Genomic DNA, 22,568 nt, shown 5'->3' on the forward strand with positions numbered 1-22,568 from the left:
TGGGTTTGCAATGCAATGTATCATAATATATATGGCCAAATTCAGGTGCATTTGCTGTTTGCGGTTTAATTAAAGGTAATAGGCTACTAATTGCAGAGCTGTTGATGGATTGTTTTGATTTCAACATTTTCAGAATTAGAAACTGAAGCAAATGCAGTTGTTTATTTGATATAAACAACATTTTGATCCTCAAATCTGTAAACGCTAATTAGTGGTAAAATACAACTTTATACATCCGATACTGCTATCTTAAATTACTGCTGATATTAATCAGTCAGATACCAGCTTTCATTTCTCTAAAACTAAGCTGTTAATACATTAATACATTTGCCTGAATGGATTTTACTTTGCATAGCTTTCTAATTACAATCATGCTCAAACTTTGAAACAATTATTCTACTTTCCTATGAAGTAAGTAGATTATGTTTAAGGCAGGTGTGCAGGATATGGGGTGGGTATGTGCAAAGTGTGCCTGTTTTCCAAGACTGTGTGGTGGATGTCAGATCCTCTATTTAAGAATCTGCTAAAAAATAAAAAAAAGAATACAATGATTTCAAATGAAACAAAAAACTGCCTGTCTTGTCTTTAAAATACTTTAGTTTCTCTTGATACAAACCATTCTGGATCTGAATTTGTTGTGCTACTCTGTTGCAGCAAATGCTGTCTAAGTGCCCATGGAAGGAGTACAAGTCTGACACTGGGAAGCCATACTACTACAATTCTCAGAGTAAAGAGTCTCGCTGGACAAAACCGAAAGAGCTGGAGGATTTGGAAGGTAGGTCTGGCTTTACAAAGCCTACCTCAGGATTGTTTTAAACAAGGGGTGCTAAGTAGCATTCATCATTATTCTAATTAAATAGTTTCTGCTAAAAATAATAATCAGAAATAGGGGTGTGCCGTATCGTATCTTACGTAGTAATATTGGCAACATTTCTCAATATCATGAACGATATTATACCCTGAAGTAATCGTGTCATATCACCCACCCCTAATTATCACATCAGGGTACTACTTTTTTTGCGGTTTTCAGCAAAAGAAAAATTCACACTGCTCTCATTTCCCATTATATATCTACTAGAAATTTTATTATATTATTAGACTTTATCTGTCCAGTATCATTTATTTTACTTCAGTTCTTCATAAGTAGAGATATATGGAGTGCATAATTAGTATCATGACATTCTGGATCATTAACTTCTGTTACAAATCTTATTAAATTCTTGTATTATTTAAGATATCAGTTTTGGATGTGCAATATCATGTATGCAACAATAGAATATATTTTTTATTTTTTAAATGTTGTGTTATTACAAAAATACCATGAAATATCATATTACGTTAGGGCCATATCCCCCACCTCTAATTAGAAATGTGTCCAAAGAAGATGTTCACTTTAAATGGATAATATGATGAGGTCAGAGTGAGTGTTAAAGTGTGTACACCCTGTGGATAGATACAATGACTGTCCATTTTAATCATTTGTAACACTCCCTCATTGACTTAGCTTTGCCAGAGTCTTCAGAGCAATCTTAAAGGATTTTATTATTAGTTATTTATAAAGCCAGAGACAGAAATGGTTCAATTTTTTTTTTGTTTTGAACCACAAAGTTTTGATTGCTTATTAGCTAGTGAGATAAACTTCATCATCTCTTCTTCACCAGGCATAATTAGTGCCCTTTTTTATTTTCTTTTATCTATCATCTACAATTAAACTGACTATAGGGAAAATAATAATTAAAAAAATAATAATAATAATATATAATATATATTTATATATATATATATATATATATATATATATATATATATATATATATATATATATATATATATATATATATATTAAGGACGAAAATCTAAAATGACTACTACTACTTAAATAATATAGCAGTCAAAATTGGCAAAGAGCAAACAAAAAACCTAGTTTTAGTGCTGTAGTTGGGTGTTCAGACATACTTGGTCTGACTTATAGTTAAACATTTTGAGTTGCTACCAGTTTTATAGTTTTAAATGTTCATATAATTGTTCTTCAGTGCTCATGTTCTGATTTTTATGTTGTTTTCTCTTCATTCTTTAGCAATGATAAAAGCAGAGGAGAACGGGTAAGGCTTTGCAACCACATATGTTTTTATTTAGGTCTCTATGATAATGATTAATGTAGTTTTGTGCCCAGTTAAAATTCAGGAATATTCCCTTCTTAGCGTGCAGTCCTCCCTCTAAAGGACTTTAATGAGTGTCTATGTTGGTGTGGTGTTTCCATCAGGAACACAGACGTTGTAGCTCCTGGCACCGCGCCCCCTCTCGCAGCTCAGACAGACACAGCGGTCGCTATGGCTGCTGTCGCCGAGGCTGATGCTACCATAGCAACGGCTGCTGCTGAAGAACAGCTCTCCCAGATGCCCATGCAGGGGGCTGAGGTTAGCAGTGATGCCACCATGACCTCAACGGAAGACACGCCCGTCATCGAGACACCAGCCAGGTAATGTGTGTGTACATTCATTAGATTAACATTAAGACCAGCCTTGCCTGAAGTGTTTGTCGACGTCTTTGAGTGCCCTACACTCTAACTACTCACTCTACAAGATAGTTGAAGGGTGCAAAGTGTGGTATCTGGCACCGGAGCCTTTATCTCCAGTTAGTTGTAATGTGGATCATGTATGGATCTTACACGGATCCAGTGGTGCCTCAGCATGCAAGTAATATAAAAAAAATCTGGACTCCTTCCATTGGTTCAGGCTCCAGTCCAGGTTGTTTGTTTCTGCCTATTAAAGACATTTTTTTACATGGCCACAGGTTAGCATGGGCAACATGCACACCTCCCCAGAAATGTAACAGAAGTGAACAGTACTGTGTGTAAAATGTAATGATACACAAAATGATAGAACTGTATTATGTTATTGCTTGTCCTACTGTTGATGTGCAGTGCAGCCATCATGGATTCTCTGCTTGGGATTGGTGAGGCACTTCCAACTTTCCATGAAGGAATTCTGATATTTCCCAATTGAAATTCAAATAAAATTAACTAATAAATATTTAGATAAAACTTAGCAGACATTAATCGTAGGGTAGTTCATTCTCAGCACTGCAGTGCCACTAACATGGTGATGTTGTGTCAGTTTGTGTTGTACTTACAACTCTGGGGGAATATAATCAAGAGGAACATGGATTTGAATTTTTGCACCAGGAGTGGCATGAAGTTATCCAAAAGCAGTGTGTAAGACTGGTGGAGGAGAACATGCCAAGATGCATGAAAACTGTGATTAAAAACCAGGGTTATTCCACCAAATATTGATTTCTGAACTCCTAAAACTTTAAGAGAATATGAACTTGTGTTCTTGCTCTAAATCACAATATTTTTATTAGGAATTTAGGACAAATATTGTCTGTAGTTTACAGAATAAAACAACAATGTTCATTTTAATCAAACATATACCTATAAATAGCAAAATCAGAGAAACTGAAGTGCTCTCTTAATTTTTTTCCCAGAACTGTGTATGATAAAAAATCCCAGCAGTATTGCTGTCTAATCTAAACACCTCATTGTCACTGCTGAACTAAGAATAGTTCTTGTCATTTTTGTTGTTCATTTTTGATATTTGAAATCTGACAGCTTTTTTAATCAATAGGTAGTTGATGTCATATCATAGCTTTGACAATGAGTATTCAACTTGCAACCTTTTTTCATAAATTTGCTGTATAATGGATACATCTCTAATACACCCAGCTTCCCATATCAAAGCAATTGCCCAGCTCTGAGATTTGACTACATGAGACTACGAGAGGAGAACACTGTATATGTAATCCAGGATCTCTCCCATGACTTATCCCTGGACAGCTTTAGTGGTGGGGTAAAATGATATCAGTGTTCCCCAGGCTTCTCCACCGTGACCCTGGTGTGAACCTTTCTCCCAGCTTAAATTGACTGCGTATCAAGGCCATCGTGGTTGAATGGGTTTCTCGTGTACTCTGCCAAGGATCAACAAAAGTGTGCCTTCAGCACATCAAAGTCCAGCAGGCTTGAAGAGAAGAAGGGTTTTGAAGCTGGTTTGTAATGGAAATGTTTTACGTACGTACCCCTGTCCTGTTTCCACAGTAACGACTCCTCTAAAGAAGAGCGGCCGGAGCTGGTTAAGAAAGTATACAAGTGGAACACCAAAGAGGAGGCGAAGCAGGCCTTCAAAGAACTGCTGAAGGAGAAGGTGGGGTCCAGCATTATCAGTAAAATAAATAAATATAGATTTTTTTTTTTTTCCCTGTCTTTTTTTTCTCTCTGGAAAAAAAGAGTAAGAACAAAGAATATTGTCATTGTATATTATTTTAGGGCCATATTGCCCACCCCTAATAGCTAACCCCTAATAATATCTCTTATACCTGCATTTACTAGTTCTCTCTCTTTCTCTTCCTCTCTCTCCCTCCCATCCCCTGTGGTGGTCGCCCCAGTATTGTATTGGTCTGCTTGATGGCCGCTTGGGTGTGGTTCTATATTTAGCATGTTTTAATTTGGAGCATAAAGCTGTCCTCTGGGGCTCCTGTCTGCTTTTCCTGAGTGCTCTTTAATTTTCTGCATCTGTGTGACTAAGGGCTGGAGTCTGGGGGAGGACTGTACATTAGCATGCTCCGGTGAGCAGTGTTTTCACGACGTGACGGACAGAAATGGATGACGGAATCTCTTTGACTTTTTCCCTTCTGACAATCGCGCTCTCCACAGCCCTCATCTCAGCACCACACACTCTCTCTCTTTCTCTCTCCCCAATTTTTCCCTCTCTCATATCTGAGGCATGGGGTTGGGAATCTAAAAAGGCCACTTATGTAAGCTGCTGGCATTTCTGTGAATTATGGCAGCATCCCACAGCTGCTCTCTGCACCCACTGTGCAATTAAGAGAATTTGGCTCTGTGTACCCAATTAAGAGAATGCATCACCTGGACTGTCTTACTGCCAGAAAGAAGCTTTTTGGCAAAGGCCTCTCAATTTATTATATTACAAGCACTCACAGACACATGCTTACATGTAGATTCATTATATTTGAATAAGACCATTTTTTTTTTACTTTAGCAACACCAGAAGTCTTTTTTCCTCAGTCATTTATTATTAAACCACATCAAGCAGCTAAAATACCCAATGCCTTAAGGGTTTGTCAGTAAGTTTAATTGATTTTGACAAAGCAAATTTGAGCTCTGTGGGTTTGGGATTGGGTTTGAGCATATTTTCATTTTTTTCTGCAACCCACATCTGTGCTGCATTCAGTAACCAACTGATTGTTTTCCTGTTTGTCTGCAGGGAGTCTCCTCAAATGCTTCTTGGGAGCAGGCTATGAAGCTGATCATCAATGACCCTCGTTACAGGTACTGCTCCTCACAGCTCCAGGACCAAGACACTTAAGTCTGTTTAAAGTGGCAGTACATATTTATTTGTTTCTAAATGTCTTTACGTACTTACATCACATGTACAGCCTCTAAAAGAGGATCCGGCTCAGTTTTACCAAACGTGCGTTGCTGGTGGAGCAATGAAGACTTCAGAAGGGGAATCTCAGAGCTCAGGAGCTCATTCACTCATAGTAAAAACAAAGTGTGTAGCTGAAGTGCAGTTTCTGAGCGCGCTCTGTCTCTGACTGAACATAACCTGGAATCGGATTCATTCGCTCTGAAAGGAGACCACATCACACCCACCCAGTTTAAAATGATTCTTCCGCATGCTCGTTGCAATTACCCATTCTTACCAGAGAGGGCTCTAAAGCCCAGAACTTACAGACATCAGCTTTAACCAACTAAAACTTATTGTTATTACTACCTTTAGTCCAGCCCTGTAGTTGCATATATGTTGTCACTTTCAGACATAAATATTATATCTGAAATAAATGAATAAAATGTAAAACTAAAATCAAATACTTTATTCTAAGTAGCTGTTTTTCAAACAAAGCAAGACAATTGTAACCATTATTATGCATTTATTTATTCATATATCACACTCATCTGTCTTTGCCAGTGCCCTGCCCAAGCTGAGTGAGAAGAAACAGGCCTTTAACGCCTACAAGGTTCAGACAGAGAAGGAGGAGAAAGAGGAGGCCAGGATCAAATACAAGGAGTCCAAAGAGACGTTCCAGCGCTTCCTGGAGAACCATGAGAAAATGACCTCCACCACCAGATACAAGTGAGAACTTTGGCTTTATTTATGTGTGAAGTGCCATATTAGCTGTCACTTTTATCCAGTACCCCCAGTGAAAAAACCTTTTAAATTTCCTGCCCATAATCAACTGAAAAAAAAGAAATTATTGAATTATTGAGCTGGGTCAGTGTTTTGAATCTAGGATTACTGGAAATTGAATTTGAGAAGCAGTGTTTTTTTAAACCTTGGCGAACATGATGAAAGATTGACGATGAAAGATGAAAGATCTTGTTTTAAAGTCTTGTTTGGTTCTAAAATGTTGTGTTCAAACATCTGTGATGTTTTAATATAAAAAAAACAAGAAAAACAGTAGAAATTAATATTAGAGGTGAAACCATATAGTAATATAATGGAGCTGATGGTTTTTGGGGCCATGTTCATGCAGTCATGTGGAAAATGATGCATGCTATTATTCGCTAAGTTCAATAGTGTTTTGGATTTGCATGGCATTATGGGGAGTGTAGTGTTTTAGATCTAAATAATAGATTTTTGTCTAAATGAAAATAAATTTAGATTAGTATTTTTTTTTTTCTGTTGCACCATACGTTATACAAATGACGTCCAAAACAAACCATGACTTGTGTACCATTTTAGACCCCTAATAGATAGGATGCAGCACTGCTTTAAACCCAGTTTGATTTACTGATCAGACCTTTCTGGAATATGCCCAGACCCCTGCTACAGATGTGAAATCCAGTGGTGCTGGAGAAATAAGTGAAACGGGTTTTACATATGCAGGCTGTGTCTGCTTGCCAAAAGCTCTATCCTGCTTTTATGTGCCGATGCTTTGAAGATAGTTTTTACGTCACTGCTGGATTTTTATCAGACTTGGGCACTGCTGGCATGATTATGCAGGTTGGACAGGGTTGTGGGTTCTATATGCAGGTTTGGTAATCTATCACTATTTGCCTCTCTGCTCTCTGGGCTGTCCACTGCTCTGGGCTTGTGTGCGTACTGTCTCATTGTATGTGAATTCTCTTGCTATTGATCACTAATGTGATCAGTGCATAGAAGGTACAGCAAAGATGGTCATTCTGGTTGCTTTGTCACCCACTGGCACTACCATAGTGAGTCCAGTTGTGCTTTTTGTCACTCCTGGCCACAGGTTGGTGTGAGGAGCAAAGCAGCAGCGGACTGCTTTGTTTGATTAGAAGCTCAGCGCTTAGATGGTTGTGCCACTCAGGATCTCAGGATCACACAAATTTAGGATAAAATTTAGGAGAAATCCAGGTAGAAGATGTTGGTAAATTTAAATAGAGCAAAATAACAGATTTAGACAAATGTGTGTTTAAAAAAAAAAAAATCTTGGAATGCCATAAAAACAATTTTCTGATGTGGCAAATCCCAATTTTACCATGCACAGAATATTCAGAAACTGAAATTGTTTGGCTGAGAATATTTTAAAAAACTGCTCTTTCTGTGATTACCGTATTTTTCGGACTATAAGGCGCACTTAAAAACTTTTAATTTTCACAAAAATTGACAGTGCGTCTTATAATACGGTGCGCCTTTTGTATGGATTTTACTCGTCAGGTTGTAAGGAGCAGTAAACACACACTCCGTGCAGCGTTATAGAGAGTTTCAGTGCTATACAGAGTCCAGAGCCGTGCAGCTCCGAGGCTGAGCAGCAATAGCATTAGCTAGATGCTAACCGCTAAGCTAGCTAGCTTATTCACTGAGATCAGTATTATCTAAATTTTACTCGTCAGGTTGTAAGGAGCAGTAAACACACACTCCGTGCAGCGTTATACAGAGTTTCAGTGCTATACAGAGTCCAGAGCCGTGCAGCTCCGAGGCTGGAGCAGCAAATAGCATTAGCTAGCTTATTCACTGTTCAGAGATCAGTATTATCTAAATTTTACCCGTCAGGTGTAAGGAGCAGTAAACACACACTCCGTGCAGAGCAGCAATAGCATTAGCTAGATGCTAACCGCTTAGCTAGCTAGCTTTTTCACTGTTCAGAGATCAGTATTTTCTAAATTTAGCACTTTTAATACTGCTGGAGCAGTATTATTAGAGTTAGATGCTAATCGCTAAGCGTTCACCGTTCAGAGGTGAGTTATCGGCCTGTAAGTCTGTGCTGCTTTGCCTGGCTAGCATTAGCTAGATGCTAAGCGCTAACTCTCTCAGAGGTGAGTTTTATCAGCCTGTAATCTGCTTGTTTACCGTGTTAAAACAAGCTACGGGGGACGAATCGCTAGCTAATATCTCACTGTCTTACCAGAACACGCAGGATTACTCAGTGTAACGCTGTCGTTTAAGTTTGGGTTAACTTTACTAGTTTAGGTGACTAGCTAGCGTGCTAGCGGATAGCTATGCTAACGCTGGTGCAGCAAGCCTTAGTGGACATCTGGAAATCTAAGCTTACTGTAAATAAACTGAAGCACGTTACTCACCCAAATAAACAGTTTTCAGGAGAGGAATCTGTGTAGATTAATATCCAGCACTCGTTTGACTTTGAAAGAGCTAGATTTATATATACTGAGACGCTCCACCGGCAAGCGACCACCCCCGGTGGGGGAAGGGAAACATGGCGCCACCCCTGTTCACTTTGATATAGGCACCCTTTCTAGTGTCACTTAACGCACCTTATAATGCGATGCGCCCTATGTATGGAAAAATAGCAGAAAATAGGCGTTCTTTGATAGTGCGTCTTATAATACGGTGCGCCTTATAGTCCGAAAAATACGGTATGTATTATTGAGCTGAAATAATTGTTTTTGTTGTGTGTGTGTGTGTGTGTGTGTGTGTATATATATATATATATATATATATATATATATATATATATATATATATATATATATATATATATATATATATATATATATATATATATATATATATATAAATTCCCCAATATGGTGCTTTGATGGTATAAATGCTGTGAGGTAAAAATGTTCAGTATAAAGTGTAAACATTGTTGCCTGTTTAGTTTACGCACTGCTGAAAAAGTGACAACATTACTGGTTTATCAGCTAGATGTTACATTTCGCATGCTTTTTTTTCAGACGAAAATGTTAATTTTTGTGCTTCCATACACACAATTTCCAAAGTAATGATGGCAGAACATTCCCTTTGGTCCTACCTAAACTAATTAAGTGTATGTATCAGTTTATGATTTTGTTAACCTGGCATCAGTGTCTCTCTTTATTTTGCTGTTTTAAAATATCATTTGAGAAAGAAAGAACATGTCATGTTTTCTACATGTACTGTTAGCTGGATGTGTGTGTTTAAGTTCCACTTCTCCAAATATACACAGTACAGTAACCCCCACTCCACCCCACCCCACAAATCAGGGCTCAGTTCAGTAACAGTTCATGGTTGACTGCTTCCTCCTTTTGGTGAAGAAAAGTACTGCAGCAGCAGCAGCAGGTGTAATTCTCGGGTGATAAACTTGTCTGTATGTGTTAGGAAAGCGGAGCAGATGTTTGGGGATCAGGAGGTGTGGAGCTGTGTTCCAGAGAGAGACCGACTGGAGATCTATGAAGATGTGCTTTTCTACTTGGCAAAGAAAGAGAAGGTGTGTCTTTCGTGCTGTATTGTAATTTCTGTTTAGCTAAATGAAAAACCTAGTCATGTAATACACTTCATAATCTAATTACTGCAGAACATGGGAGTTTACAAGTAGTCTGATTAAAGTTATTATAGAAATTGGGAATTAGATAATGTAATGGGAAAAAATGTGAATTCACACGAGTCAATCAACAATCAGTCAATGAACTCACAGAATACGAGGTGATGTAAAAATCATATAAAACCCAAACTTCATGTTGTGTCTCACATCCAGCAAGAATAATATAATTATTTAAATAGTTCAGTTTTAGTGTTGCGTTGCTTGCGCAGACTGAGAAATGCTGGACATATACATAGATTGCTTAGCAATACACTACCTGGCAAAAAATAAAAATAAAACACACTCTTATATTTGGTTGGACCACATTTTGTTTTAATTGCTGCACACATTCACTGTGGCATTGTTTCAATAAGCTTCTGCAATGTCACAAGAATTATTTCAATCCAGTAATGCATAAATTTTTCACCAAGATCTTGCAGCAGCATTGATGATGGTAGAGTCTGACCACTGCACAAAGCCTTCTCCATCCAGCACATCCCAAAGATTCTCAATAAGGTTAAGGTCTGGACTCTGTGGTGAACAATCCATGTGTGAAAATGATGATCTCATGCTTCCTGAATCACTCTTTCACAATTCCATCCCCATGAATCCTGACATTATCATCTTGCAATATATCTGTGCCATCAGGGAAGAAAAAATCCATTGATGGAATAACCTGGTCTATATTCATATATATATATATATATATATATATATATGTATATACATATATATATATATATATATATATATATATATATATATATATTAATACCTATATTCAGGTAGTCAGCTGACCTCATTCTTTCAGCACATACTGTTGCTGAACCTAGACCTGACCAACTGCAGCATCAACCCCACAACATTTACTTACTTAAATTTACTTACTCAAAATTTATCAGGCTACTTGATCAAGATTTTAGGGCCTTTTTTTACTCTAAGAATATGGAGTATGCTGTGTACATGAAGAATCAGAACTTGATTATTCACAAAACAGCAGTAATCCATTTAAAAATAGTGGTTTTCAGTTGGGAATTACAGCACAATGCATGGACACCTTTAAGGCATGCTATTTTATCTGGAGTTGAGTTGGCAGATGGTGGCAGTAAGTAGAGTAGGACTGTGTACTGTAGCCTGTATGTGGTCTGTGTACTGTATGTAATTTCAGCTCTGCTCTGCACCTTCTCTTTCTCTACCCTGCAGGAGCAAGCAAAGCAGCTGAGGAAGAGGAACTGGGAGGCTCTAAAGAACATTTTGGATAACATGGCCAACGTCACGTACCGCACCACCTGGTCTGAGGCTCAGCAGTACCTGCTGGACAATCCCACGTTTGCTGAGGATGAAGAGCTACAGAGTATGAATTCAGCTGTTTAATCCTTTTCCAGTATGATCACAGTGTTTAGACTTCTACCTGTGGGATTAGAATGCTGAGCTTCAGTGAGCTTGACACAAAAAAAATGTGCTTTAATCCTGTTGGTTCATTTAGATCCATCCAGTTAGTCTTTCCACCACATGTGTCTCTCTAAAACATTGCCAAAACAGTGTGACCCTTGCAATGAGTTTCTCTGCTCATTTATACAGTGTGTGTTTATGGAAGCTAAAATGCTGAAATGACACTCTTGTAACCTGTCTCTCATTCTTATGTGTTTTAACTCCTCCTTCCATGCGTATGGTAGTTTTATCATCTCATCATAGATTTCTTAGTATAATTCCAGCTATTAATTCTTTATTAAGTCAAGTACAGTATATGCACGATCCTGACTGTTCCCTTATATTTTTTTTTTTATTCTGTTAAGTCTTTTAGAAAGTAGTTTTTCTATGCTCAGAATTTAGCTTATGAAATAAGAGTCCTTCAGAGGAGGTGTCAATAATATAAAGCGTTGTTTCCTCTCTGCGGCAGACATGGACAAAGAGGATGCTCTGATCTGTTTCGAGGAGCATATCCGCGCTCTGGAGAAAGAGGAGGAAGAGGAGAAACAAAAGACTCTCCTGAGAGAGAGGCGAAGACAGCGCAAAAACAGGGAGTCTTTCCAGGTGAGAGAGAAACCATATAATTCAGTAGTTCCTGTATTTACAGTGGTCAAAATTAGATTGATATGATGCAGATAAATTAGAAAAGTAGGGCTGTATATTTTATGCACGTTTCCCTATTTGCATAAAAAGTGTTTTGCAGCATGAATAATAATAAAAAAAATTGGTCTACTGTTGTGTTTAGTGTTTTGCAGTTTAAAGGCCATTTTTGGCATTGTCTTTATATCTGAAATTGTTGAACTGTTATAATTATCAATTAAAAGTCCATATTCTCTGCAATATGAAAATTAAAGGTCTCTAAATCAGTGGCTCTGCAATACACTGTGATTTAGCCTTTGTGCACACAAGAAATAGATAGGAACATGTTAGCATGTGTGGTGAGTGTAGGTGATATAAGAAAAAAATAATGTTTGCGCGTTTCCATTTTTTCCATTTTTAACTCTCTCTGGCATGATGTTGCCCTCAGTCAACAAAACCATCTATTAGTTACCACCCCATTCCATACCATATTTTACCATACCACATTTTTTATGTATTCATTTATTTATTTTATTAAGGCAAATCTACGTCCAATACAATGAGGTGTGCAAGAATATGTTAAGAAGTATATTTGGCTGTTTATATTCTTACGTTCCTGTTGTAAGCTTACTAAAATGAGGTTTTTCATTTGTTGCATTTGGGCAACATTATGTAGATCACTTTTGTTAGGGCCATTATGATAAAGTGGTGGTGATTCAAATACTTATAAAAAAAATCATGCAATAGAGGGTTAAGCCTTATTTCCATGTTTTTTTGCATTAAGAAAATCATAGGGCCTTGGGTTAAAGGTCAAACCTTGCATACAATCAGCCAGTAGTTATTTGAAGTTAAGTTTTTATTGTCATTGATGACTGTGATATTTTTTGTGTATTTGTTGGAGCATGACTAAAAGGATGTTTGTCTCTCTCCTCTGTGCATCTGTGCACCTTTTTGTTTTGTGTCACTGTGTGTGCGTGTGTGTGTGTGTGTGTGTGTGTGTGTGTGTGTGTGCTAGAAATTTCTGGATGAACTGCACGATCATGGACAGCTGCACTCCATGTCAGCATGGATGGAGATGTATCCAACCATCAGTGCAGACATACGCTTCGCCAGTATGCTGGGACAGCCAGGTCAGGAACGGACACACGAGCACACACACCTGCTATTCCTATTTTGCTTCACTGCTGGGGGCACATGTCAGAACACAGCACTCGTTTTATCTTACTCGCTCACTCGTACTGTTGTACAAGTACTTTTTTTTGACTGATGTTCGTACAATATTCAGAATATTTAACTTTATATTTAACTCACCTTTAAAATTGTGCTCTATCAAATCTGTGTATTGAAGGAACTCAATACAGGAACAATCCAAAGTTGATTTGTGTGCATATAAGGTCACTGACATTTTTGCTTTAATTGAATAAGTAGGGAACAGAATATTCTAAGCAATAGTCTTATGGTCTTGTCTCCACTATTCCTGCAATGTCTAATATATTAATTCTAAAAACTGAATGGTCTGGCTGGATTGTTGGATGTAACTGCTGTCTATATTGTAACAGTATTTTATAAATGTGTAGTCTTCCACAAGAGGTAATTTCTAATCTCTCAACCCTCCTCTTACTGCATATATTCCATGAATCTTACACTTTCTTCAGTTAACTTAAAGCAGCACTAGGTAGGATTTCCTTGATTTTTGATCTTTTTAAAGAAGTAAAATTACAGCTTGAAACTCACTGCAGCGCTGCACTGAGGTGTAATAGGAGGAATAGCGGTGCTCTCGTGTCTGTGCCGGAGCTCCTCCGAGCTCAAACCAGACTCTAAGTTTTCAGAGGCGGCTGCGACCAACGCTCGCGAGAACTGCGACCTGCTTTCCGACCTTTAGTTCTAACAGTTCTACAAGGACTACTGATTCATTCTTTACAAACTAACATACAGACACTCTGGCAGAAGCTGGAAAGAGACCGAATATGTCTGTGAAAGCCAGAAAACGAGAAAGAGAAACCTATCCGCCTGAAACATTTATTACACTCTACAACTGTAACATTTTTAGTAAATGTTTCACCTTAAATGCTGCAGCCTCTTTTATAAGTTCCACGATTTAAGCTGGAACAGAAAAGTTACTGAGATGAACTACTAGCATTTTTTATGCTTGTTCTGAAGAGAATGGCCATAAAACTTTGAAACTACAAATTAAACTATTATGTAGTGAGTATCTTAATTTATCACATGGAAAATACTCAGATTTGTGGGTTTCTTTGGTCGCTTGTGCTGCTGCCATCTTGATTCTCAGCCCTCTGTGTTTGGAGCGGGCCTCTGAAAATGTTCAGTTTGAAGGATAATGTAGCCCTAACACTTCCCCCTTATCATTCAGCCTGACAAGAACCGGGACACATTAACCCTAGACATGCATGTTCAAACCAGAGGGGTACAGTCTCAGGGTGAAACGGGATGGGATTGGTTCAAATGGAGCAAAAAATCACAAATGCATAAAATGAACCTTGGTTTCTTTTAACTGATTTTAAACACACAGCAGTAAGTTAGATTCTTCTTCAGCCAAAATGCGATAAAGTCCCTCTTCAGGTAGCTGCTGGTACAGCATGTAGTGTGCTAATCAGTAAAATGTGAACAGTAAATACACTATCATGGATTGAACTTTTAGGTAACGCTCACTGTAATCAGTCCCTGTATTTACAGTGGTTAAAATTAGATGAATATGATGCAGATACTTTAGAAAAGTAGGGCTTCATGTTTTCAAGTTCCTTTTTTATGTATATTTACCCATTTGCAAAAAAGGTGTTTTGTAACATGAAAAAAATGGGATGAAATGGGTCTTACTGTAGTCAGACACCAATCAGCTTAGAATAGAATATTGGAGCCTTTTAACTTTTCCTGGGTAAAACTTGATTACATTTAACAATCCTTGCTGATAGGCTGTTTTGTTTTATCTCTATAACTGTGTGCTCAGAACCGTAAGTAACATCTGTACTGTGAATGTTCAGTCTGACTAGTGAAAATGCCATAAGATGTATCTTGTAGAATATCTCATTTATTTTTTACCATTCCTCAGGCTCTACACCTCTTGACTTATTCAAGTTCTATGTGGAGGATCTAAAAGCACGGTACCACGATGAGAAGAGAATCATCAAAGACATCTTAAAGGTAAAGGAGCAATCAATTTTTCATCAGTTTTTGTCCAAGTTTAAGGTTTTAAGGCGGGATTATGTGATTTTATTCTGAAAATAAAAAGCACGAGCTTTGAAAGAGTAATATAGCTTTAATAGTTTGGGTTTTAAAGTTGAATTTTGGGTTAATTGGATGAATTCTCTGTGCAGGATAAGGGCTTTCTTGTGGAGATCAGCACTAGCTTTGAGGATTTTGGATCAGTTATCAGCTCGGATAAGAGAGCCACCACACTGGACGCAGGGAACATCAAACTGGCCTTTAACAGCGTAAGCATGCATGTTCTTCCACTCACTTAATCCTGTTTGCACAGCTTAATGGTGTTTGTTTATTCTGAATTTGACGTTTCCGGTTGTGTGTAGTTACTGGAGAAGGCAGAGGCGCGAGAGAGGGAACGGGAGAAGGAAGAGGCCAGAAAGATGAAGAGGAAAGAGGCGGCCTTCAAGAGCATGCTGAAACAGGCCACACCCCCACTGGAGCCCGAAGCTTCGTGGGAAGGGGTATGTACCTCTCATCCTTGTATTGTAAAATTTATTTAGCACTGATTGATTGTTTTTAAAGGTTTTATTACCTCGTTTTTTCATTCATTTTAAAATGTCTCTCTAATATGAATTGTCGTGAGCTGTTTTTTTGTCTTCGATTTCGGCTCTTGCTCCTGAATATTCATACATGCAAACATATAGCTTCTGATTGGCTAACAGCACTGTCAGGCAGTGAGACAAACTTTTTTAAAATAAACACATTTTTACACTAACAATCTTTGCAATGTCATATGTTACTTTACTATATGTGTAATGCCCTGCTAAGTGCAGTTCAGCCACTGATCTAGTCTTAGAGTCTCTATAAAACACGAAATCCACCGGAGATCCTATGTAAACCTGTAGTTACACACACAAGTGGGCAGTATAGAAGAGTCCAGAAAGTAAAAATCCACCCCAGGGTTTTTTGGGCTGAGCCGCAGCAGAGCGGCCCAGTCAGTTGGGGGCGGGGGGACAGGTTGGATTTTTACTTTTAACTTGTGTAAAGAGAACTGTTTCAAACAAACGCCTATCTATCTCAATTGTACTTCGCTGGTGGTATTCCATAGACAAATTGTAACCTTTTGTTCCTTAGCTCTGAATTAGCGGGCAAAGCATATTACACTGATTTATTGTGTGTTGCACAAATAACACAGGAACGAACTGCCATGCTGTTCCTGGCGCTGCTATTTCACAAAGAACAAGAAAAATGGATTTTAGCGGAAGGACCTTTTCTAATGATATTTTTTCACCTACTGTTTGATTCAGGTGAGGGAGAGATTCCTGAAGGAGGCTGCATTTGAGGATATTACCCTGGAGTCTGAGCGAAAGAGGATATTTAAAGATTTCATGCATGTCTTGGAGGTAAAAGAAGAAGTTGCACAATCTATTAATTTTGTTTTGCCATTTCTGAAGGTGTGAATGGGGTCTTTAGAAGTTTAGTTGAGATGTTACTTTGATATAAAGCTTTGTTCACATACAGTATTACCCAAGCCTGTAGTTGAGTTCTCCCTCTGTCTCTCTCCAGCATGAGTGCCAGCATCATCACTCTAAGACCAAAAAGCACTCCAAGAAATCCAAGAAGCACCACAGAAAGAGGTCCCGCTCTCGCTCGGTAAGTGCACAGCATTTTTCTCCCTTTCTGAAGGAAATGAAAGCAGTTTTGTCTCATACTCACCCAGCCTTGTTTCCACCTTGTAGGGTTCTGAATCTGAGGATGATGAATACCACTCTAAAAAGAAGAAACGTTCAACCTCAAAATCTCCATCTGAGCACTCTTCCTCTGGAGAATCCGGTCAGTATAATCTCCTGTATAATAAACAGCTCTCCTCAGAAAAAAAAAAAAATCCGTACAGCCCACCACGACACTAGTACTATTACTGCTCTACAAACTACCATGAATATCAAAACTTTACTCCAGTCAGCTGATCATAGATATACAGGTTTTTATTATGATGTGTGTTGGTTTTCTACAGAGAGGAGCTATAAAAAGTCTAAGAAACACAAGAAGAAGGGAAAGAAGAGACGACACAAGTCGGTAAGTTGTGATATAAAGTCCAAACACTCACTTGTGCATGTGCAGAACAATCAGGATAAAACATGAATAATGCCTGTGCAGTTACCTAAATATTTATGGATCATTCCATTGAATGGGTGCCATTTCTGTCCCCAGGAAATTACATGTACAAACATGCACACAAAATAACTTTAAAATACATTTTATTACTAAGCATAGTGTCTTGTACATTGACCAAACTGCAGAAGACGTATACAGGGGTTGGACAATGAAACTGAAACACCTGTCATTTTAGTGTGGGAGGTTTCATGGATAAATTATACCAGCCTGGTGGCCAATCTCTTTATTAATTGCACATTGCACCAGTAAGAGCAGAGTGTGAAGGTTCAATTAGCAGAGTAGAAGCACAGTTTTGTTCAAAATATTGCAATGCACACAACATTGTGGGTGACATACCAGAGTTCAAAAGAGGACAAATTGTTGGTGCACGTCTTGCTGACGCATCTGTGACCAAGACAGCAAGTCTTTGTGATGTATCAAGAGCCACGGTATCCAGAGTAATGTCAGCATACCATCAAGAAGGACAAATCACATCCAACAGGATTAACTGTGGATGCAAGAGGAAGCTGTCTGAAAGGGATGTTCGGGTGCTAACCCGGATTGTATCCAAAAAACATAAAACCACGGCTGCACAAATCACGGCAGAATTCAATGTGTATCTCAACTCTCCTGTTTCCACCAGAACTGTCTGTCCGGACAATAAGTTATTGTGGGCTTAAACCAGGTGTTTCAGTTTCATTTTCCAACCCCTGTAATTCCTGTTACCCAAATTAATTTTTAGATCTTATTTATTTTTGAAATACACATTTTGGCAAAATCCCTAGAATGGGCTCAGTGTCATCATGCTATTAGAATAGCATAATTCTATTTTAAAAACTCATTCCTGTTACTCGAAACATAAAAAGGAACAGAAATGAGTGTTGTAACGGCAGTGATCTCCAGTAACAGGAGTGAGTGCCAATAACAGGATTTTTTTTTTGTCATAAATATCAATTATTCAACAAGCAGTCAACCATTTCTTTAAAATAAAGACTTTCTGACAGAAAATCAAAGGAATTAGTGGACGTGCTTTCAAACATGCTTTTTTAAATGTCAACATCTTCAGCTTAGAAACTTTTGTAAAAATGAAGTAAAGCTGCCTGAGTTTGACCAGTACATGTTTTGAATAGGTAAATACATGTGTTATTAGATTATTAGATTCAGAATTGAAAAGGGAAAAATATAAATGGTGGACAGGAGATGGCCTTGCTTCCTCTAAGGCATGGAGTGGCTCTCCGTCTCCCCTCATCATTTATGTGGATTGAAAGAAGCGTACACCCTAGAATATTCACCTTTCTAACTTGGTAGTGAAGTTAAATGCAACTAAAATAGTTAAAATTAATTTTAAATATTGTAAATATTGCAGTGATTTAAATATGGTTCTCAATAGAACTGAAATGTTTGACTGCTGTTTATGAAAAAGTATTCAGCTTGGTCTTTCACAATGTAAAAAAAAAAACAAAAAAAAAAAAAAAAAAAATCAAATGCTGTTCTGTATTCGACCATATTGTACTTTATTTTAATTTGCTTCAGTTTGTAGGTGAAATTGTGCTGTTAATTTTGTTAAATTGTTGAGTTATCCTTGGCTATTGGTATTACAGCCATAATATGTTTGTACCATTTTGCCTTAATAGAAGATTTGGAGCAATAGAAAGTTTCCTTTATTACAGCCAGTTTACCTTTGCTGTTAGAAGTCAGATTCTCAAGGTCTTTTAAATAAAACAAAGCCAAGTCCTGCACCTGTATAGTCTTTGGATTTATAGAACAGTTACAGAAATGTTTACAGGTGTGAACACTTGTATAATATTAGATTGGAGGTAGCAGAACAAAATTCAGGCCTGTTTAGATCAGGTTATCTAGATTTATTGCTTTCAGTAACGCCACAAATAATAAGAATAAGCTGGTATTCTTTGGTAACTGAGAGACACTCCATTGGCCATAATTTTTTTGTATATCTTAAAAGAATGTTTTTTTTTTTCCTATGAAAATACATATTTATACATTATTTATGATTGATGTAGATTATTACGATTATGGTCAGTGATTTTTAATATTAAGCTCATATTTAGCTCAGTCCAGTAATAAGTGAAAAGTTTGACAGGTGAATGAAATATCTTGAAAAATATTAATAATAAATAAGCGTCTAGCTCTGAATTCTTGGGCCATTTTCTAATAATAATAAGAGAAAAGCACTTTTCCCCTACTGTCCTTCTTTCAGAGTCTTAATTTGTTCAGCATCAAGCTTGGTCAAACACAGAAGGGTCCCCTAGCAAATAATTCAGGAGATTAAATCGGAATGCAGCTCTGTCTCGCTTCTGCCCCCCGGTGTCTCCTGCAGTATTTGAGCAAACCAGTCGTGTTGACTTTGCTCTCGCTCACCTTTCCACCCTCCAGGCCTCCCCTGAATCTGATGGAGAAAAGGATAGAAAGGGACGAGAGAAAGACAAAGATAAAGAGAACGACAAGTCTCGAGGGAGAACTCGAGGTGAATCCAAACAGAAATCTCCCAAGAGGAAACCGGCTAAAGAAGAGGTGAGTCCTGATTTCCAGTGATCATCTGGATTAGCATTTATTGGTACAAGAACAACAACACTTACAGCTCTGGACCACTTAAAAATGTTGAGTTTCTTTGATTTTACCGAATTAAAAACCTCTAAAATATAATCAAGAGGAAGGTGGATGATCACAAGCCATCACACCAAGCTGAACTGCTTGAATTTTTGCACCAGGAGAGGCATAAAGTTATCCAAAAGCAGTGTGTAAGACTGGTGGAGGAGAACATGCCAAGATGCATGAAAACTGTGATTAAACCAGGGTTATTCTACCAAATATTGATTTCTGAACTCTTAAAACTTTATGAATATGAACTTGTTTTCTTTGCATTATTTGAGGTCTGAAAACGTTTTTTTTTTTTTTGTTTTTGTTATTTCTAATTTTTTGCAAATAAATGCTCTAAATGAATTTTTTTTTTTTTGGAAATTAAAAAATGTTGTCCGTAGTTTATAGAATAAAACAACAATGTTCATTTTACTCAAACATATAATACCTATAAATAGCAAAATCAGAGAAACTGATTCCAAAACTAAAGTGGTCTTTTTCCCAGAGCTGCATGTACTTTCAACAATAACATCACATTCTTTTTTTCTCTCCATATTTTTTAAAGTCTGTTCCACCTACCTTTGTTGTATTATCATCACAGACTGTGGTGTTTCTGTTTCTCTGCATACATGATTATTCTCTTTTTTTTTTACCCTGTTGTTAAATAGTGCTTTGTTGGTATGTGTTGTGTGTGTAAGAGTGGATCAGGCACAGCAGTGCTGCTGGAGTTTTTAAACCGAGTGTCCATTCCACCATAATGGTGGTTTGACTATTGAAGAATGTGTTATGAAGAACATCATTGCTGACTGGATTAATGACTGTAAGCTAACAAACATCTGCTTCATTTTTTTCTTTCTTTTAGGGTGGGTGGGATACTTCAGGCAGTGAACTGAGTGAAGGAGAGCTGGAGAAGAGGAGGAGAACACTTCTGGAACAGTTAGATGCACCATAGATATCATTTTATTGTTTTTTTTTGTTTTGTTTTTTTTACCTTTCTCGTTCTGTTACTCGCACACATTGGCTGACATCGTCAAACATGCATTCCTTTTAATGCCTATATCTGTATCGCAACGCATGCAGTTACTGATGCTCTGCGTCAAGGAGAACTTCCCTCAAGCTTAGAGCGTCTGAGAGAATGCGCTGAATGAATATGGAGGGAAAATTACCACCGACCTTCTTCATACTTTCTCAGGAGAGCACTTCCACCACGTAGAGCTCAACTGAGCAAATAATGGACTCCATTTAGTGTGTGGGGTGTTCTTTTACTGGCTCCATGTTTTTGATGCCTTTCTTCTTAGTCTTTTGTTAAAACTCAGTGTCTCAACTGTTTTTAAGTAGTTGTACATTTGTTTTGTAATTGCCAATAGTTTGTCCTTAAATTCATTGTTTACAGCTGAATTAAAAATATCAAACCTGATTCTTCAGTTTGTAAATCATCCATTTTTGCAGCAGGATGGAGCAGTTGTGGTTTGAATTGATTGCTGCTCAAAGGTATTTTAAATATGCAGTACTTTTGACTCACAATAAAATGTAATTACAAATGCCCAATATAAATTGCCTTCAATGCACTGTGATTTATTTCTTTTCTAACTTATGTTACTTCTGGTCTTCCCCTACTGTTTGGAGGAATGTAATTCACTTACACTACTGTCGTAAGCAGTCTGTTATGGACGGCTACAAACATACATTTCTGGACAAGCTGAGAAATCCAGATTCATTTCCAAAAAAAAATACTTGATGTATCACATACATTAACATAGAGACCTGTTTCATTAATTTGTTTAGTGTTTTCCATGCTGCCAGTGATGTGCAGAATTCTGACTCCCCTAAATGTTCTGGTTGTGGGAAAAAAATATTATTTTTTGGAAAAGTGTGCTAATAAACTGTGAAATCTGTCTGCTGCTTCTTCCCCGCTTTCTGCTGCCTCTACCCCCGCCCCCCTCTATCCCCCCACTTCTTTTTTGCTGCCTTTCCTCCTCTGTTTTCTGCCTCAACCCACTTTCTTCTTCCTGTGCCCCGGGTTTCTCCCTGCCTCTATCTGCCCCCTCCCAACCCCCCCCCCCCCAACACTTTTTCTGCTGCCTCTTCCCCTCTATCCCCCACCTCTTTCTGCTGCCTCCCCCCCCTCTATCCCCCCACCTCTTATCTGCTGCCTCTCCACCTGTCTGCTGCCTCCCTCTTTATCCCAGCCGCCTCGCTACCTCTGTCTGCTGCCTGAACTCTCTTTCTGCTGCCTCTTTATTCAATTCAATTCAATTCAATTTTATTTATATAGCACTTTTTACAACAAAGGTTGTCAAAAAGCCGCTTTACAGGCAAAACAGGTCCACGCCTCTTATGAGCAGCACCACAGAGATGCCAATTTTATGGTGACACAGTGGCAAGGAAAAACTCTCTTTAAGAGGAAGAAACCTTGGAAGGAACCAAGGTCTACCTCTGTCTGCTGCCTGAACCCTCTTTCTGCTGCCTCTCTACCTTTGTCTGCTGCCTCTTCCCCTCTATCCCCCACCTCTTATCTGGTGCGTCTTTCCCTCTTGTCTGCTGCCTCTCTTCCTCTATTCCCATGCCTCATATCTGCTGCCTCTCCCCCTCTATCTCACTGCCTCTTATCTGCTGCCTCAACTCTTTCTGCTGCCTCTCGCCTTTTATCCCCCTGCCCCTATCTGCTGCCCAACCCTCTGTCTGCTCCCTCTCCCCTCTGTCTGCTGCCTCTACCTCTCTGTCTGCTGCCTCTACCTCTCTGTCTGCTGCATTGTCCCCCAAAAAAGCTACAGACTATTGCTTTAACTACAGACAAACCAGATCAAGCCTCCACAACTGACTTGGAA

The 22,568-nt window shown here is 38.2% G+C and overlaps 1 protein-coding gene across 2 annotated transcripts in view; it reads left to right on the forward strand.

The window, feature by feature from the left end:
* prpf40a (PRP40 pre-mRNA processing factor 40 homolog A) overlaps positions 1-21,157 on the forward strand; it is a 29,767-nt gene extending 8,610 nt beyond the window's left edge. For both annotated transcript variants that reach the window (XM_049485017.1, XM_022680374.2), the window contains 19 exons: positions 655-775; positions 2,078-2,102; positions 2,264-2,479; positions 4,094-4,199; positions 5,280-5,344; positions 5,985-6,149; positions 9,579-9,687; positions 10,984-11,134; positions 11,681-11,814; positions 12,845-12,959; positions 14,897-14,988; positions 15,162-15,278; positions 15,372-15,509; positions 16,296-16,391; positions 16,555-16,641; positions 16,728-16,821; positions 17,003-17,064; positions 19,537-19,674; positions 20,603-21,157. In XM_049485017.1, the coding sequence (XP_049340974.1) occupies positions 655-775; positions 2,078-2,102; positions 2,264-2,479; positions 4,094-4,199; positions 5,280-5,344; positions 5,985-6,149; positions 9,579-9,687; positions 10,984-11,134; positions 11,681-11,814; positions 12,845-12,959; positions 14,897-14,988; positions 15,162-15,278; positions 15,372-15,509; positions 16,296-16,391; positions 16,555-16,641; positions 16,728-16,821; positions 17,003-17,064; positions 19,537-19,674; positions 20,603-20,692 (2,121 nt within the window). In that variant the 3' untranslated portion in view covers positions 20,693-21,157. The remainder of the gene's footprint in view (positions 1-654; positions 776-2,077; positions 2,103-2,263; positions 2,480-4,093; positions 4,200-5,279; positions 5,345-5,984; positions 6,150-9,578; positions 9,688-10,983; positions 11,135-11,680; positions 11,815-12,844; positions 12,960-14,896; positions 14,989-15,161; positions 15,279-15,371; positions 15,510-16,295; positions 16,392-16,554; positions 16,642-16,727; positions 16,822-17,002; positions 17,065-19,536; positions 19,675-20,602) is intronic.
* Positions 21,158-22,568: the final 1,411 nt, after the last annotated feature.

This window comes from Astyanax mexicanus, chromosome 11 (assembly GCF_023375975.1).
Source record: "Astyanax mexicanus isolate ESR-SI-001 chromosome 11, AstMex3_surface, whole genome shotgun sequence".
Taxonomy (NCBI): domain Eukaryota; kingdom Metazoa; phylum Chordata; class Actinopteri; order Characiformes; family Acestrorhamphidae; genus Astyanax; species Astyanax mexicanus.